The following is an 18,307-nucleotide window of genomic DNA, read 5'->3' as shown; positions in this document are numbered from 1 at the left end:
TGATTGCTGAGTGCAGGTGCTGGTGGGATGATATGTGATAAAATAGATTTATTTCATGTATTTTAGGTACAGAGTGTTATTTGTGCTCCATGCAGCGGAAAGTTCCTTAGTGCTATGGATGTTAACGCTTCATTAAAGAAAGGTACAAACAAAACTTTGAAACCAGCCAAAGGTCAATCAGATATTTGGCAATGTTAGAGTGATAAAAAAACCTGTTTTTTTCTCACTCTACCTGTTTTTTTGTTTTCTCAGATTGGGAATTGGAATAAAAATAGCCTATGATACCAGAGCAGGACAGAATCTTATGGGCGAGGGACTGAAAAATTTGCGCACTACCTGCAGGCATTTGTGGGCATGAGCGGGACAAAAGGTGATAGTTGCAGGTGGGAGCGGGACAAAATAAAATAAATAAATAAATAAATAAAAAATTGTGGGAGAGAGACAGAATCTCTCGGGAACGGGTCTGAAAAATCCATCCCGCATAGACCTCTACTTCATAATTCATGTCCAATATTTCACGAACACCTGCAGTGCGATTTTAGGTAGCTGATGTGGAGGGAGAGGGAGATATTTGATAAGAGGGAGCCTGTGATACATTAACAGAAGCCACATGGTCACAGCACACTGAGACAGCACCAGGCTTCTTTATGGGCATTAAAAACCTATACATTACACAAAAATATATTATTATCGTTCTTGCTTGCGTAATGTCTCGGACTCTCTGGTTTGCAGCAGCCGTTTCTTGAGTGTGTCCTTGCTTTTGGCCAATGACAAAAATAGAAAAACACTACTCATTTCTGGTGCTGTTTTGTGATTGGTTGGGCGTCTACAGCCCACCCTCAATGTTTGCAACACACAGCCTGCCCCCATATTGCTTTTAACCAATGTACAAATTGGAAAAATGTATATATATATATATATATATATATATATATATATATATATATATATATAGGTGCATCTCAATAAATTAGAATGTCGTGGAAAAGTTCATTTATTTCAGTCATTCAACTCAAATTGTGAAACTCGTGTATTAAATAAATTCAATGCACACAGACTGAAGTAGTTTAAGTCTTTGGTTCTTTTAATTGTGATGATTTTGGCTCACATGTAACAAAAACCCACCAATTCACTATCTCAGAAAATTAGAATACATCATAAGACCAATAAAAAAAACATTTTTAGTGAATTGTTGGCCTTCTAGAAAGTATGTTAATTTACTGTATATGTACTCAATACTTGGTAGGGGCTCCTTTTGCTTTAATTACTGCCTCAATTTGGCATGGCATGGAAGTGATCAGTTTGTGGCACTGCCGAGGTGGTATGGAAGCCCAGGTTTCTTTGACAGTGGCCTTCAGCTCATTTGCATTTTTTGGTCACTTGTTTCTCATTTTCCTCTTGACAATACCCCATAGATTCTCTATGGGGTTCAGGTCTGGTGAGTTTGCTGGCCAGTCAAGCACACCAACACCATGGTCATTTAACCAACTTTTGGTGCTTTTGGCAGTGTGGGCAGGTGCCAAATCCTGCTGGAAAATGAAATCAGCATCTTTAAAAAGCTGGTCAGCAGAAGGAAGCATGAAGTGCTCCAAAATTTCTTGGTAAACGGGTGCAGTGACTTTGGTTTTCAAAAAACACAATGGACCAACACCAGCAGATGACATTGCACCCCAAATCATCACAGACTGTGGAAACTTAACACTGGACTTCAAGCAACTTGGGCTATGAGCTTCTCCAGACTCTAGGACCTTGGTTTCCAAATGAAATACAAAACTTGCTCTCATCTGAAAAGAAGACTTTGGACCACTGGGCAACAGTCCAGTTCTTCTTCTCCTTAGCCCAGGTAAGACGCCTCTGATGTTGTCTGTGGTTCAGGAGTGGCTTAACAAGAGGAATACGACAACTGTAGCCAAATTCCTTGACACGTCTGTGTGTGGTGGCTCTTGATGCCTTGACCCCAGCCTCAGTCCATTCCTTGTGAAGTTCACCCAAATTCTTGAATCGATTTTGCTTGACAATCCTCATAAGGCTGCGGTTCTCTCGGTTGGTTGTGCATCTTTTTCGTCCACACTTTTTCCTTCCACTCAACTTTCTGTTAACATGCTTGGATACAGCACTCTGTGAACAGCCAGCTTCTTTGGCAATGAATGTTTGTGGCTTACCCTCCTTGTGAAGAGTGTCAATTATTGTCTTCTGGACAACTGTCAGATCAGCAGTCTTCCCCATGATTGTGTAGCCTAGTGAACCAAACTGAGAGACCATTTTGAAGGCTCAGGAAACCTTTGCAGGTGTTTTGAGTTGATTAGCTGATTGGCATGTCACCATATTCTAATTTTTTGAGATAGTGAATTGGTGGGTTTTTGTTAAATGTGAGCCAAAATCATCACAATTAAAAGAACCAATGACTTAAACTACTTCAGTCTGTGTGCATTGAATTTATTTAATACACGAGTTTCACAATTTGAGTTGAATGACTGAAATAAATGAACTTTTCCACGACATTCTAATTTATTGAGATGCACCTGTATATATATATATATATATATATATATTATTTAAAACCGTATTTCCCAAATGTTTGATTAGGTAGGCAAGACTGTTGTGGTGTTTGGGTGGGCTCAGCCCACCTCTGCCCATGCCTACATCCGGCCCTGTCATAACCCCGCAGAACCGGGCTTGCATCTAGCTGGCAGCTGCACTGACATGATGGCAGAACAACAAGACACCTTACTTATCTATTAATTTATTATCAAATAGTAGTGTAGTCTACTAGCTCACCTTTTGCTGTGCTACCATGTTCGCGTAGCACATCCTCGTGCTCTCTTGTAATGTGACACGTACGAATACTTGCTAATTCTCATGGTCTCTCCACACTCCTTTTCGATTTCCTCGTTCTTAGCTTTGATTTATACTTTGCATTTATTGAGGTTATAAGGTTTGCAAATTCACTAAAACAATGTTAGAGCTCCATAACATCAGGCCTATTGCTTATTTTGCAGATTCCCAAACCAGCATATCACGAAGGCATTCTGGGTTGAGCGAGCGGCACTGAGCGGCCTTCTGTAGAAATGAACATAGTTGGCAGGACATTGCCTTTTCTAGTATTTTCAACATAAATGGTAGATTTTAAATCGGTCTGTAATTAGCCAATTCTCCAGGATCAAGCTGTGGCTTCTCAATAAGCGGTTTGATAACTGCCATTTTAATGTTTCTTGGGACATGTCCTAAGGATTACAAAGAGTTAATAATATTAAGAAGAGGTTCTGAGATTACAGGGAATACCTCTTTTAAGAGCTTAGTTGGTATTGGATCTAACATTCAACATTTTTTGACAAGTTTTGTTAGTTCTTCATGAGCTAAAGCTGAAGTCAGAAGTTTACATACACTTAGGTTGAAGTCATTAAAACACATTTTTTAACCACTCCACAGATTTCATATTAGCAAACTATAGTTTAGACAAGTTGTTTAGGACATCTACTTTGTGCATGACACAAGTCATTTTTCCAAAAATTGTTTACAGACAGATTGTTCCACTTTTAATTGACTATATCACAATTCCAGTGGGTCAGAAGTTTACATACACTATGTTAACTGTGCCTTTAAGTAGCTTGGAAAATTCAAGAAAATGATGTTAAGCCTTTAGGCAATTAGCCAATTAGCTTCTCATAGGCAAATTGGAGTCAATTGGAGGTGTACCTGTGGATGTATTTTAAGGCCTACCTTCAAACTCAATGCCTCTTTGCTTGACATCATGGGAAAATCAAAAGAAATCAGCCAAAATCTCTTCTGGTTCATCCTTGGGAGCAATTTCCAAACACCTGAAGGTACCAAGTTCATCTGTACAAACAATATTACGCAAGTATAAACACCATGGGACCACGCAGTCATCATACTGCTTAGGAAGGAGATGCATTCTGTCTCCTAGAGATGAACGTAGTTTGGTGTGAAAAGTACAAATCAATCCCAGAACAACAGCAAAGGACCTTGTGAAGATGCTGGTGGAAACAGGTAGACAAGTATCTATATCCACAGTAAAACGAGTCCTATATCGACATAGCTTGAAAGGCTGCTCAGCAAGGAAGATGCCACTGCTCCAAAACTGCCATAAAAAAAGCCAGACTACAGTTTGCTAGTGCACATGGGGATAACGATCTTACTTTGTGGATAAATGTCCTGTGATCAGATGAAACAAAAATTTAACTGTGTGGCCATAATGACCATCGTTATATTTGAAGGAAAAAGGTTGAGGCTTGCACGCCAAAGAACACCATTCTAACCTTGAAGCATTGGGGTGGCAGCATCATGTTGTGGGGTGCTTTGCTGCAGGAGGGACTGGTGCACTTCACAAAATAGATAGCATCATAAGGACGGAATATTATGTGGATATATTGAAGCAACATCTCAAGACATCAGCCAGAAAGTTAAAGCTCATCGCAAATGGGTCTTCCAAATGGACAATGACCCCAAAAAACCTCCAAAGTTGTGGCAAAATGGCTTAAGGAAAACAAAGTCAAGATATTGGAGTGGCCATCACAAAGCCCTGACATCAATCTGATAGAAAATTTGTGGGCAGAACTGAAAAAGCGTGTGCGAGCAAGGTGGCCTGCACACCTGCCCAGTTCTGTCTGGAGGAATGGGCCAAAACTCCAGCAACTTATTATGAGAAGCTTGTGGATGGCTACCAAAAACATTTGACCCAAGTTAAACAATTTAAAGGCAATGCTACCAAATTCTAACAAAGTGTATGAAAAATTGTCACCCACTGGGAATATGATGAAAGAAATAAAAGCTGAAAAAATAATTCTCTCTACTAATAATCCATTTAAAACACAGTGGAGAAAAGGAATGCATGCAATCGACACGTGAGATGTAGACAAGCGAAAAAAAAAAAGAAAAACGGGTGCGCGCGGTAAAATACATACAGTTAAAACAGTAGAAAGGCGGAAAAACCCGAAGCACACGGTAAAACGGCAACAGATAAAACGATGAACATATCGTTTCATAATGCTTCGCAAGCTAGCAAGCTACAAACAGACTCATGCAGCATCATTAGTATTAGTTGTTACAGTCTTTCTATAAGCGCCCACTGCTTTTCATCACAGATAGATGGACTACCCCACCATCGACACTCTTTGTTTGTTTTTTCTTTTCATTTCTTTTCTTTTCTTTACTTTTGAAACCACAAGCTAGAAGTTAGCATATACATTTTTGGATTTTCTTGCAGAATATTTAGAACACCAGATTTTCTGGCATCAGTTTATTAACATGAAACGCCTGGTTTAGCAGGTTAATTTGTGTTCATTTGAATAATAAATTACCAAGGAAGAAGAGATGGTAAAATAAACTATTTATAATTATGGTCAGCCTTAATCAAGTTTTTCTAATGCCTGACAGAAAAAATCTACCTTTGTAGAGCAATACTCCAGGCAGAATATTCCCACCAGTCACAAATACCGTGTTCGGGACCAGCGAGCCAGTTTTTCTCTCTCTCTCTCCTCTCTCCCTCCCCTCGACTCTCCCCAGATTCCCAGGAGGCGGGGAGGACCATCAGGTGGTGGAATGGCTTGAAGGGAAGCGTCTCCCCTCCAGAGATGGGGAGGGGAGTAAGCCAGTCTGGCTGATGCCCGACCTGAATCGGGTAATGGAGGAGTGCGACGAGGAGGAGGGTGTGGCTGGGCTGTGAGGGTGCACGGCCAGCACTGAGTCACCTAATCAGTGGAAGAGAGAGATAAAGCGGAGCCGGAGATGCCAGTTAGAGAGAGAGAGAGAGATGCACAAAGCTGTGTGTGTGCATCTTATGTATGTGTGTGTCTTTTATGTTATGTTAAAATTCATTTGTATCATTAAAACTTTATGTTGACTGCTCAGACGGGTCCTAGCTTTCTCCTTTCCCGACCGAACAGAGGTCTTTTACATCGTGATAGTTTGCATCTGGTCTGAGGACCTAGATTAGGTAAAATCTATTGTGAGAAACTTAGTAATGAAGTAAAGAAAATTGTGATATGCAGACAAAATTGTGAGCCGTTGCAATTAAGCGGCTTATGAAATGGGTCTAAGGATGAGAATTGGGGAGGACGGGAAGATGAAACTCTTATATAACAGGAAGAAGCAGAAGAAAGTTGCACTGAAAAGGAGAAAAGTGATGTGGACAGTTGGGTCTGTGAAGCAATACATTATGAGCCTACAGGATATGTGGAGGAAGTTAATGGAAGGTGCACTCAAAAAATTATTTTTGCTGCTTGTTTAGTTAACTTAATTAAAATGAACTAAAGCAACACAATTCTAGAACATTTTATCACAACTTGATTTCATTGCGTTCTATCCATTTACATTTGTAAAATAGGAGTTTACTTAATCTATTTGAGTTGGGACTACATGAATACTTTTTGTGGTGTTAATGTAGCATTGATGAAACTGAGCATGGGATTTCCATTTCCCAGCATGCTTTGCATGGGACTTGATAGGGAGAGTATATGTTCAAATTAAGTGTTATTTTATGTGTTTTTTTTTTTGCAAGATGAATATAAAGGGGATACTTGTGTAACGTACTCACCAGCTACCTGCCGAAAAACTTCTACAACGGTTTTGTCTAGGGAAAATAACATGTTGGCTAGCTAAGAGCCCTAACATTAAAGACTATGTGCAGTTATTTCTCAGCGTGGTAGCATTATGTATGAGGCTAGTGTGTTCATGAATGTGGGTGAGAGGAGAGAGTATTACTCTGCTCACCTGTACTCCTCGGCATGTCCAAATGCTGACATGGGTGTCGATGAGCCCAAGCATACAGTGACCCGTCCACAACCGGAGAAAAGATAGAGTCACAAATCTTTAATAGTCCTATTCACTCAAAAGCTGAGTAAATGGGGAAAGAGAGATAACAGATTGTCGTTCAAAGTGCCGGGTGTGTTCTGTGTTCAAAGTGAACTGTTCTCCGTCCTGGGTTTGAAGCATCTCTCAGCATCACTCTCTGTCAGGCCTCAGACCACCCCCCTTTCTTCATCAACATCCTCTTTTAAATAGACACCTCCCCTTCTGGTATAGGGAATCCTACAGAAGTGCAGAGATACTCTCCCCCCTATTGGATGGAGTATGTATTGTGGAAGTGTAGTGTCTAAGCACCTAATCAATCTATTCCTAACACTTGTTAGTGTTTAAAGTTTTATTATTTTGAGATTTAGATGAGTTCCTTTTAAGTTATCATTATGGTGAAGAGTTGAGTTTGAGCTAACAATAAGAACAGGTACAGTAAATGTCATATATGAAAATAATTGTTCGCTTCATTGATCATATCCTGTGCTAACTGTGGCATAGTTAGTAAATTATACTTTCCAGTGCTTCCTATCAGCATGTTCAAAGAAGTAGCCTTTATTTTGTCACACATTATACATTTTGCATATATACAGTGAAATTCTTCTTTTTCGCATATCCCAACTAAGCTGGGGTCAGAGCGCAGGGTCAGCCATGATACGGCGCCCCTGGAGCAGATAGGGTCAAGGGCCTTGCTCAAGGGCCCAGCAGTGGCATCTTGGCGGTGCTGGGGCTTGAACCCCCGACCTTTTGGTCTTTAATTAGCATGCTAACTTTCACTTTCACTAGTTAGTACATAAAAAAATAAAAGGGATTTATTTGAGTTTCACTGACACGTTTAATTTCGTTGGGTTTACCCATTTGAACTAGGTTCATTTTTGGTGATTCAACAGTTTTAGAAATCATATCAATGTTATGACTTCAAGATTTCCAGTTTTCAACATCCTGTCCTCTTATAACAATGAAAGTGAAGCCAACTGATGCACATCAAAAGTAGTGAAGAAAAACTAAATATACTGTCTTTTTTTTCCTAGTCTGACCATGTATGCAGTCATTACATTACAAGACTCAAAAGACCTGAAAGTGATACCAACAAAGTGGTTGAATGAACAAAAGACACAATGCTGCATGCCTGCATTCATGTCACAAGAGAAGTTAATGGAAGCTGTTAAAAACAGTCTTGAGCGTTCAACAGGTGGAAATCCATGGGGGATGTTTGATATTCAAGTTCATTCGGAATGTGGTAACAGTTTTGATATAACAGTTAAATACAATATTTTAGTAACCTGCTTCATTTGTGACAATTGTATTTGTTTGAAAGCTAATCCATTTTTCATAATATAGCTGAGCTAGGAGTAACCTAAAGTATGTCCTTTTACACAAATAATGTAAAATGTACTGTTGTAATTATTTCTGTTTTTTTTTTCCCCTCAACAAAACACACATCAACCTTTTTTTTCTTCAGTTCTAAATTGAAAAATACTAAAATATTAATCTTTTTATAGAAACTTTTGAACAGGCTGAGGAGAAGCAAAAAGTGATTAGAAAGCAGAATGAACGGTAAGCAAAGAGATATAAGAGATACAGATTAATCCAGTAATTAGTTTACTTAAAAGATCTGAAACAGTAAAAGTTCACAGAATTCAGTTGCATGTTTTTGCTTTGGTTCTGTGTTTATTTTTGATTTTGCATTCAATATATAAAAATAATATGTATTATTTATAAGTTTATTAAATTATGAAGCAGCACATTGGATGATTATTTACAGAATGTGTGATTTGCACAAAGCTACATCTGATTTAAGAGAAAAGACATTAGATGATTAAAGAAAATCAGGACATAGAATCAGAAAACAATTATACAAAGTGAGGCCTACATATTTTACATATAATTGTTTGCAAGTAATTTGATTAAATAATTGTTTATTTGTAAATAAAGGTTGTTGTTGTATTGTTGATTGTTATAAGTTGATATATAAACAAATTTTTTTAATTTTTTTTATTATTATTATTATTTTTTTAAATCAGACCAGCTGCTGGAATCTCTGGAATACACAAAAGACAAAAACTTGAAAATTCTCAGATAATGTCAAAATATCCATTTCAGTTGCCTAATGCATTTTCCTCCGGTGGTGAGTCAACTTTCTTTGTCATAATCAGATGAATGAAAATTTATTTTCCTACTTATGTTGTTATAACCCTTTTTTTATTTTTCTTATTTCATTACACAACAGACAAAGAAAGGCTCTTCCAAATGTTGGGAGAAATCAAGAGCAGTGTTCTAGAAAACACTGGCATGTTAAGGAAACTAATAAAAGACAATCAGGTTTCTGAGGCCCCCAGCAGCACTAGCATGCCATCTAGAGATACTATGTCAAACCTGAATCTACCACTCAAAACCTTTGCAGATGTGATCAAAGCTGAATTCGAACTCGGGGATCCAAAAACCCACCAAAAATACGTGAGTCAGTTTGGCATTTGAAAAAAAAATGGCTGCATCCAGAAAGAAGCTTGTAAAGTGGGTCTATCAATAACTTTAATTTGATAAAGTGTTTGCTTCACAGGTACAATATCTTTCAATGCATTTTAGTCCAAAAGATGTGGTTAAGAATATAATGCAACGTGTCCTAACTGATGATCTGGCGAAGGAATTCAACTGGACAGGACGAGGTGGTAAAAAGTGCTTCTCAGAATTTAAATTAGCAGAAGTGATCAAAGGTAATACTTTGCAGAGCAAACACCCCTTTTTTTGCAAAAACACACAGCGGCTTCAAAATTCATGTCTGAGGTATGAAAGTGTGTAATTTATGTTGTAGAACAAAACATCTATGTATCGTCAAGTAGGGGTTTACCACAGACTTTAGTTTACACGTAAATTGAAAAACCCATTATATAAACCCATAGGAAAATCCTGAGGGAACCCATGGTGAATTCTCTTCTGGGTTCGCCTACAAATTGACGTCATGGCTGAAAAGCTCTATTTTATCTTTGTCCATTGTGAATATTCAGTTTAGCTGTGTAAGAAACACCACCCACACAGAGATCACTCCCAAACAAAGTAACTTCCTATTGGTCAACGTGTAAAATTCACCTGTAAAGCATCTTCACGCAAATTCCTCGAGGGGAAATTCTTTGCCAAGTCCATGAAATTAACCATTGTGCAGATTCCTAATGAGATGACTGAATTTCACCATTTAAAGGCCGAAACATACTCTACGCAAGTACATGAAAGCAGTCGCGAGCGCTTGACCACCACATAGCCAACACGCGGTCCGGTTGAACATGCTTAACGAGCGTTCTTGCATTACCACAGTTACCAACAAACCTCAGTACTCAAGGGGGTGATAGAGTTACCTTCAAATGTCTGTGCCATTAAACTGGATGTTTTATTATTCAGGTAAGTGGTTATAAATATACTGACTTTAACTTACTTGTTAAGCAATATTCTTTTCAAACTGTTGCTCTGCCATGACATTAGTGGAGCTGAAACAATAAACACCGTAAAGTGGACAGTTCACACTAATCTTGCTCTAACGCCCCTTGCGGCAACATTGAGAATGCAATGTGTAGGTGCTTTCAGTTATGAATTTATGTCTGACAAATTTTAGAATGCAATGACTAATGAAATTGAGCTTGAGTTGCAAGATGCATCTGCGTTCACATACTTGTGTAGAGTATGTTTCGGCCTTAAAGGTAAATTGGATAGCCATGTGGTCCCGGGGTTCCCCTGTCTCGTCTAGCCCTTCAGTACGCATCCAGTGTCAGGAAATAAGGGATGTTTGCCATGTTGGTCCCCCTGCAAACATGAGGATGCAGAGTGCCATATCCTTTTTTTCTTTTTTTTTCTTTTTTATACATATTTCAGTTACATTTTAAAGATTACTCATTTAAATTTGATTGAATTTTGTTATGTAATTCCTAAATCCTAAAAAGATTTTTTGAGCATTGGTAGTATCAGATTGAAAAGAAAATAAGTGGTATGCCCATCTTTAAAGGAAAGACTCAGTGGCAGATTTTTGCACTGACAATAAAGGGAATTGCCATACTAGCTTTTCCAGTAACAAGCTACTTTTCTCATTGTATTGCAAACGGAAGCAAACAGACACAGTGATCACCTAAACTGTTCTCTCTTTCTTCTCATGGGAAGTCCATTTCATTTAAGTGAATCAATTTGTTCAGATGGTTCATGTAAATTCTCATGTCTAATTTCACCTAGGGCACCATATCAGGACTGCCACTAGAAAGACTGGACTATTTATACATGAAATGGGACAGGAAATGAGAGACAGTTGAGAGCAATGATTGTACAGAAAAGAACAAAAAAAAAGAATTCTTAATGGGAGGGAAACTTCAGTTGGTGTGGCAAAGGTTTATGTTTAGGTTATTTTCAAGCTGCATTGCCCTTTAAAAAATTCATGGTGTAAACTGCTTATTTGAAAGACTGGCAGTCTGCGATTTTGATAAAAATATGACATGCTGAACATGCTGAAGCCATGAGAATTAACAAAAGAAATAGTAAATTATTGCATTCTTGTCTGTTCATCTTTGACTTTTATCTTTCAGAAGCTTCATCCAAATATGTAAACATGGAAGATTGTGAAACTGAAATCAAAAAGTATTTGTCTCACACAGCTGACCGACTCAGTCGGAAGAGACCAAGAGATTTTGGAAGTGAGTAATAAATGTGTGACTATGCAATGTATTACATAATTGATAATAATAATAATAATAATAATAATTAGGGATGTCCTGATACCCCTTTTGTTTTTTTTTTTGAAAATTTTATAGATTCAAAATACATTTCAAGGGCTGTTTGAAAATGAACAAAGTTGGGTTTTAAATCACTCCACTTACACTGATGAATATAACATTTTCCTAATAACAAAAACAAATCAATAACATACACTTTTCTTTTTGAAATGTCATTCATTTGAGTGAAGTAAAACTGTTGATAGATTTAGGGCTAAGTTAAATTTAATTTTCAAACTCAGAAATTGTGACATCTCATGCCAAAAAGATGATGAACAGGGACATTGAAAAAATAAATAAATGCACAATAGTTTATTTTTCACAGTTACAAAAAGAGCATTTGTAATCTCTATCCAGATGAAAACGCTCTAGTGTTTCTTTCACAGGATATATTCTGTGAGCAATTTTAAAGAATACCTCTTTAGTTTTATTTGTAACACAGTAATGATTAACAACTCCCCAAATATATTCCCACACCAAAGAGGGAAACATATTTATCCAAACAAATTTCGATGGAGGGGTAGAAATATTAACAAAGAGAGATCATCTGATTACTGCACTTATCATTAATTACATCAATCTTACCCAAAAACAAATGTTTAGAAATCTTACGGCCTACAGTGTTACACCAAGGGCTTTGATCTTTGAACAGAGATAGTATTTTGACAGAAATTGAATTCATGACAATACAATATTCTTTCACTGAAATATGACACTTAAATTTAGAACATAGTTTGTTAATACTCAAAAACTGACCATCAGATTTCAATAACTGACCAATGAATAATATATCAGACTCAAACCACTGTCTAAAAAACAGAGATCTATTTCGGTATTTGATATACTTATTGTTCCAGATATAAATAGAGTGAGGAGAAAAATTCTGTTTAAAAATCAAACACCACAGCTCTTATTTCACACCTCACTTGACTGCACCCATCTTTACTCTCGTCTACCTTCAAGGTGAAGCGTTTGGTAGGGATGGGTGGATCGATCCTAAAGTATTGATATTTCCAATACTGATGTTTTATCAAATACACTATATGGCCAAAAGTTTGTGGACACCCCCTTCTAATTAACGAATTTGGTTACTCCATTAAATCCAGTAAAGAAAAATCTTAATGTTTCTTTATGTAATGGCTTGGGCTTTGTGTGCTTCCAAATTAGTGGCAACTGTTTGGGGATAGCCCTTTTCTGTTCCAGCATGACAATGCCCCTGTGAACAAAGTGAGGTCCATAAAGAAATGGTTTACTGTGTCTGGTTTGGAAGAAACTGACTGGCCTGCACAAAGCCCAGACCTAAACCCCACTGATCACTTTTGGGGTGAACTGGAACAGCAAGTGTAAGTCAGGCCCCATCGACCAACATCAGTTCCTGACCACACTGATAGCCTTGTGTCTGAATGAGAGCAAATCCCTGCAGCCATGTTACTACATACAGTATAGTGGAAAGCCTTCCCAAAAGAGTGGAAGCTGTTATTACAGCAAAGGGGTAAATCGATGCCAAAGGTTTTGAAATCAAATGTTCATCAAGCACATATGGTGTCCACAAACTTTTGGCCATATAGTGTATGTCGATCCTTACACAAAAAATATTGATTCTAAAAAAAATAATATATATATATTTTTAACTATGGATATTATTATTTGGTTACCATGAACATGAACAATAATCATAAGCTTCAAAGTGAAATAAAAAAGATTAGGCCATATAAGTAAATACTTGTGCAGGATGGGAACTATTTCTTCTTCCACTCATCTTAACATTCATGCTGAAAGACAGAAGCAGACAAGCATTTGCACCATCACAAGGCTCGTTCAAACAAGAGGGATCAGTTCCTTGTAGAGGTAATGATAGAAAATCAGAGAAACAGCTTCTGGACAGTAGTGTAGTCTAGGACATATGCAGGCATACGCTGTATGTCCACCTATCTTTCTTAGGATTTTGCGTATGCCCACCTGAAATAAGTGATAATACGTATGGCCACCAGAACGAATAATCTTTTGACCTGGAATTTTTCAATCTGCTAACGTGATGCCACAGCACCATTGAGTGAATTGTGTATATATATATATATATATATATATATATATATATATATATATATATATATGTGGGCTAGGGTTATTTAAGTTTACAGAGATTCTCTCTAAATGCCCACAGAGATGCGGGAGCGCAACTGATGGCACTACCAAGACAGACAGTCCCACGCACTCTCATGGCGAAATCGTAAGGATTCATACGACTTTTGTAAATTTGGCTAATTCGTATGATATCGTACGACTGCACTCATATGAATTCGTACGACTTTCACTACAATGACATCGCTGGACATAGTTTCCATCTAATACACAACAATTACTTGCTTCTGTCACATACAACAGCTTCCTATCATGTTTACACACTCTACTGATTGTTTAGGTTTAGATAAGGGGTTTTGGTAAGGGCATAATATTAATAAGCATGTCCTTAACGCCTCGCGCTTCCGCATTAAACATCTGGACATTTGCACGTGATGAAATCATACAAATTTATACAAACAAACTCGTACCAAATCATATAAAATAGCCAACTTGTAAAATATGTACGACTTTTCATGAGACTGGGTTGGACAGTCTGACTAAGCTGATCCACCAATCAGAACGTTCATTTCAGACGTGATTGGATATTTGCTAACCAGTAATATTTTTCGTTTCAGTAAGGGGTGGGACATTTCCAGCATCTAATGCACAAGGAGTAACCATAATTTGTTTCCCTGCTAAACATAAATATATGTATATACATTTAAATGTAACTTATGCAAATAAAATTTGTGAAATACTGCATGTTATTACACCCCTGCTAGTTTTCGATGCTCTTTTTTTTTTCTTTCCTTTTCTGCAGTTGGTGTTGCCTTTTCCTTATGATATCAAATCATTTCAATTTATATTTCTAAGTAGGAAAACAATTTCACTATACACAGAAAAGTACATAATAGTACACAAATAAAACAAATAACCATTAATTTTTATGTAGGTTATATATGGTAATACAAGATAACATGTTAACATGAACTACACTCATATTAGCTACAATGCTTAACAGTTTGTGTATTATGAATAGTTTATTAGTTAGAGTAATAATAAAGTATTAACAATTTTCATAGTAGCCTAATAAAAGGAACATTAATGACATCTACGTATTTAAATACATATTTAACATCAAGTTATTATACCATTGTTCTTAGTCCTCTACACCATGCCAGTAAGAAACTTACCCACATATACATTTTGTAAGTTAATGTGGGAACTATGGTTTTGAAACCATGGTTTTACTACAGTAATATTGTAGTATTAACCATGGTTAATTTTTGTAAGGGAAAACAAAACAGAAGTCTAATAATTTTCTGTTTAGGCTCACAGATGTAAAAAAATAAAAACAAATAAAAAATTACTTGAATTATATCTAAAAAATTATATTGTAAGTGACCCATTTTATCCCAAGAAATAAAATAAAAAAATAAATAAAAAAAAAATTAATAGAAGTATCGGTATCGACGATATTAGATTTGAAATTATTGGTATCGGATCGAAAAGAAAATAAGTGATATCACCCATCCCTAGCCTTTGGCAACTCAAATGAGCCTAATCACTTTAAATCACCAGACTGAAAAGCTGCCGTCATCACACACAAAAACACTTCAAAATAAAAGCTCAATAAAAAAAAAAAAAGTATGATACAAATATATCACTATTGTAAAATTATGTAATATTCACTGTATTACTACTATTACTACTAATAATAATAAATCAATGGTAATTGTATTATATTTAAGCAATATCTCACATCTGTGATGCTCTGTTATGCTGCACTTTATCTGACAAAATATAACTCTATTGCTGTATTTTGGATTGTGCTGTAAGATTCTGTATAAAATCACTTAATCTGATAAAAAATAATCAACATTATGTTGAAAATTAATTGTTATATTTTCATTTGATTAAAGTTTTAATTAATTAATTTATTTAAACACTATTTTGATGATAAAATGTAAATAATCTGTTGATATGAAGTTGATATGGATAAAAAAACAGGTATCGGACTCGGTATCGGCGAGCATCAGAAAGAAAGTATCGGTACTTGTACTCGTTCTCAAAAAAATTGTATTGGGACATCCCTAATAACAATTTTTATTAACATAGCACCTTTTAACGATTAAGCACAAGGTGCTTCACAAAACATAAAATCAAAAACACACGCAGTAAAACAACACATTCACATATTAATAAAAACATGACTTAATCTGACTTTTTTAGAATAATGGCCGATTATAACAACCTCTGTTTTATCAGTATTTAACAGAAGGAAATTACATGCCATCCAGTGTTTTATATCTACTATACACACTTGAAGAACATTTCCGTTAGACAGATCATTGCGATTCAATGACAAACACAATTGCATGTCATCTGCATATAGGAATGAAAATTAATGTTGTATTTTCGAATCACAGAACCAAGCATTAGCATATATAGTGAAAACAAAACTGGCCCTAACAGGGATCATTGCGGAACACCACAATTCATTTTTGAAGAGGAGGACATCTCATCTCCAACAGACACTGCAAATTTCCTGTTCATCAAGTAGGACACAAACCAGTCTAAAGCTACCCCAGATATTCCCACCCATCTCTTTAATGCATCAATTAAAACTGAATTATTAACCGTATCCATTGCTGCAGTTAAATCAAGGAACACTAAAATAAAGCATCAATCTTCCGCCATCAATAAGTCATTTGTCACCCTAAAAAGGGCAGTTTCTGTACTGTGATTTTCTCTAAAGCTTGACCGAAAGTTTTCAAAAATATTGTTATCCTTCACTACCTCAAACAGTTGTTTAGCTACTGCTTTTATCTAATTGAGAATTATATTAATAATTAGATAATTTTATGGTATAGTGCTTCAAACAGCATTTAATTCCTCGCATAATGATTTTCATTTTTGATTTTTGTTATAAGTATAAAACCTAATTGGTAATGGGTATGATTGTCTTCTTTACTTTGATTTCTATAATAAAATGTAATATAATATATTTTCTCTTTCAGTTCTCTTTCCTGAAGTGATTTGTGATTTCTCCCACATTGCTTGACAGTGCCATCCAGCCAAATGTTTTTTTGTCAGGCCATGTACTATTACAATTTATAAGCTTACTCAATTTCAAGAGGATTATATGGTGTTACCTATTATTGAAAATTCTTGAGAATCCTTTTGTAAATTTCAAAATAATAAATTGTAGTAGAATGTTTATACTTTCTGTGTAATATGAGTGCATAGAGCAATGTACATGGGAGAATTATGAGAAATAATATGAGGTTACAATATTGTATACCCTGTCCCCTTTTTTTGTTGTTGTAATATTTAAATAGACTTGATTTTCTAGGGATTTATTAATGCAGACCATTATGTACAGTAGATTAGTCTTAATATTGCATGTTCATAGACCTTTATATATATATTCAAATAAGTTTGATTTTCTTAATGAAAACTAAAAGGAGTATAACTTGTAAAAAAAAAAAAAAGATTCTAAATATTACGTTTAATGAACATGGAAGTATTGATTGAATTAAAAATAAACCAGAATTACATTCAATCTCTTCAACTATGCTTTTGGCTCTTTGCATTTCTTAAAGGACTTTTCTGGGTTCAAAACAAGTTACGCTCAATCAACAGTGTTTGTGGCATAATATTATGTAGTAATAATTACTTCAAAAAATTATTTCGACCTGTCCCTCCTTTTCTTAAAGTCAAAATCAAGTTTACGGTGAGGCTCTTACAATGGAAGTGAATGGGCCCATTTTTGAGGGTTTAAAGGCAGAAATGTGAAGTTTATAATTTTATAAAAGCACATACGTTAATTCTTCTTTTTAAAGTCATGTATTATTTGAGCTGTAAAGTTTTAGGGATTTAGGGTTTACAGTGTTACATTGTTATGGCAACAAAGTGGTAAAATTGGATATAACTTTACACAGAAAATGTTAGGAAGCTCTTTTATCCCACTAAAATCATGTAACCTCTTAAACCCTGTTGCTGAACATAATAATAATAATAATAATATTATGGTTTATTCAATAACCACTTGCTTGATCTGCACAAATATGTGTCGTTTTGAAGACTTTTATCTTTACAAAGAATAAAGCTGATCTGACAAATTTTAAAATACTGCTTTTAAATTTGCTGACAAATTGAAATGGTTGCATTTTCATAATGTGCAAATTTGTGATCATAACTATTTTATAGAATCAGTAAAAAGATCACATAGCCATGTGTTATATATCGTTGGAAAGGTCTTAATAAGTACAATACAACAAGCAAATTTGTTTCTAGGGCTGCAACTAACGATTATTTTGATAATTAATCTTAGATTATTTCTTCAATTAATCGACTAATCAGATAAAAAAGTGACAATTTTTTGTGTTTTATTAAAATTAATTACAAAACATAAATGATTAAGGGTATAACAATCCATCTCCCCATTCAGATTGAGTCACGATGCTAAATTCACGTGACTCTCACAATACTTTAAACAAAGCCCAAATCAAGAAAAGTTCAGTCTGAATGTTTTTCTTTTTTTTTTAATTACTTTGAAGAAATATGCAAAAACATTTATTTCCTATATTTGTAAAACTTAATGAAATGTACTGTACATTAAAGTGCAAAATCATCCATCAGAGATACAGTGGGGCTAAAAAAATAGGTGATGTACAAATGGTCAG

General features: G+C 35.7%; 1 protein-coding gene across 3 annotated transcripts in view; it reads left to right on the top strand.

The window, feature by feature from the left end:
- Positions 1 to 17,168, top strand: part of LOC127425633 (uncharacterized) — a 52,300-nt gene extending 35,132 nt beyond the window's left edge. For all 3 annotated transcript variants that reach the window (XM_051671823.1, XM_051671822.1, XM_051671824.1), the window contains 7 exons: positions 7,842 to 8,050; positions 8,313 to 8,367; positions 8,835 to 8,938; positions 9,041 to 9,267; positions 9,371 to 9,524; positions 11,370 to 11,477; positions 16,640 to 17,168. In XM_051671823.1, coding sequence (XP_051527783.1) covers positions 7,849 to 8,050; positions 8,313 to 8,367; positions 8,835 to 8,938; positions 9,041 to 9,267; positions 9,371 to 9,524; positions 11,370 to 11,477; positions 16,640 to 16,683 — 894 coding nt within the window. In that variant the 5' untranslated portion in view covers positions 7,842 to 7,848 and the 3' untranslated portion in view covers positions 16,684 to 17,168. The remainder of the gene's footprint in view (positions 1 to 7,841; positions 8,051 to 8,312; positions 8,368 to 8,834; positions 8,939 to 9,040; positions 9,268 to 9,370; positions 9,525 to 11,369; positions 11,478 to 16,639) is intronic.
- Positions 17,169 to 18,307: the final 1,139 nt, after the last annotated feature.

The sequence above is a fragment of the Myxocyprinus asiaticus genome, chromosome 34 (genome assembly GCF_019703515.2).
Source record: "Myxocyprinus asiaticus isolate MX2 ecotype Aquarium Trade chromosome 34, UBuf_Myxa_2, whole genome shotgun sequence".
Taxonomy (NCBI): domain Eukaryota; kingdom Metazoa; phylum Chordata; class Actinopteri; order Cypriniformes; family Catostomidae; genus Myxocyprinus; species Myxocyprinus asiaticus.
Note: the sequence above shows the minus strand (reverse complement) of the source record. Positions and strands in the feature narration are given on the sequence as shown.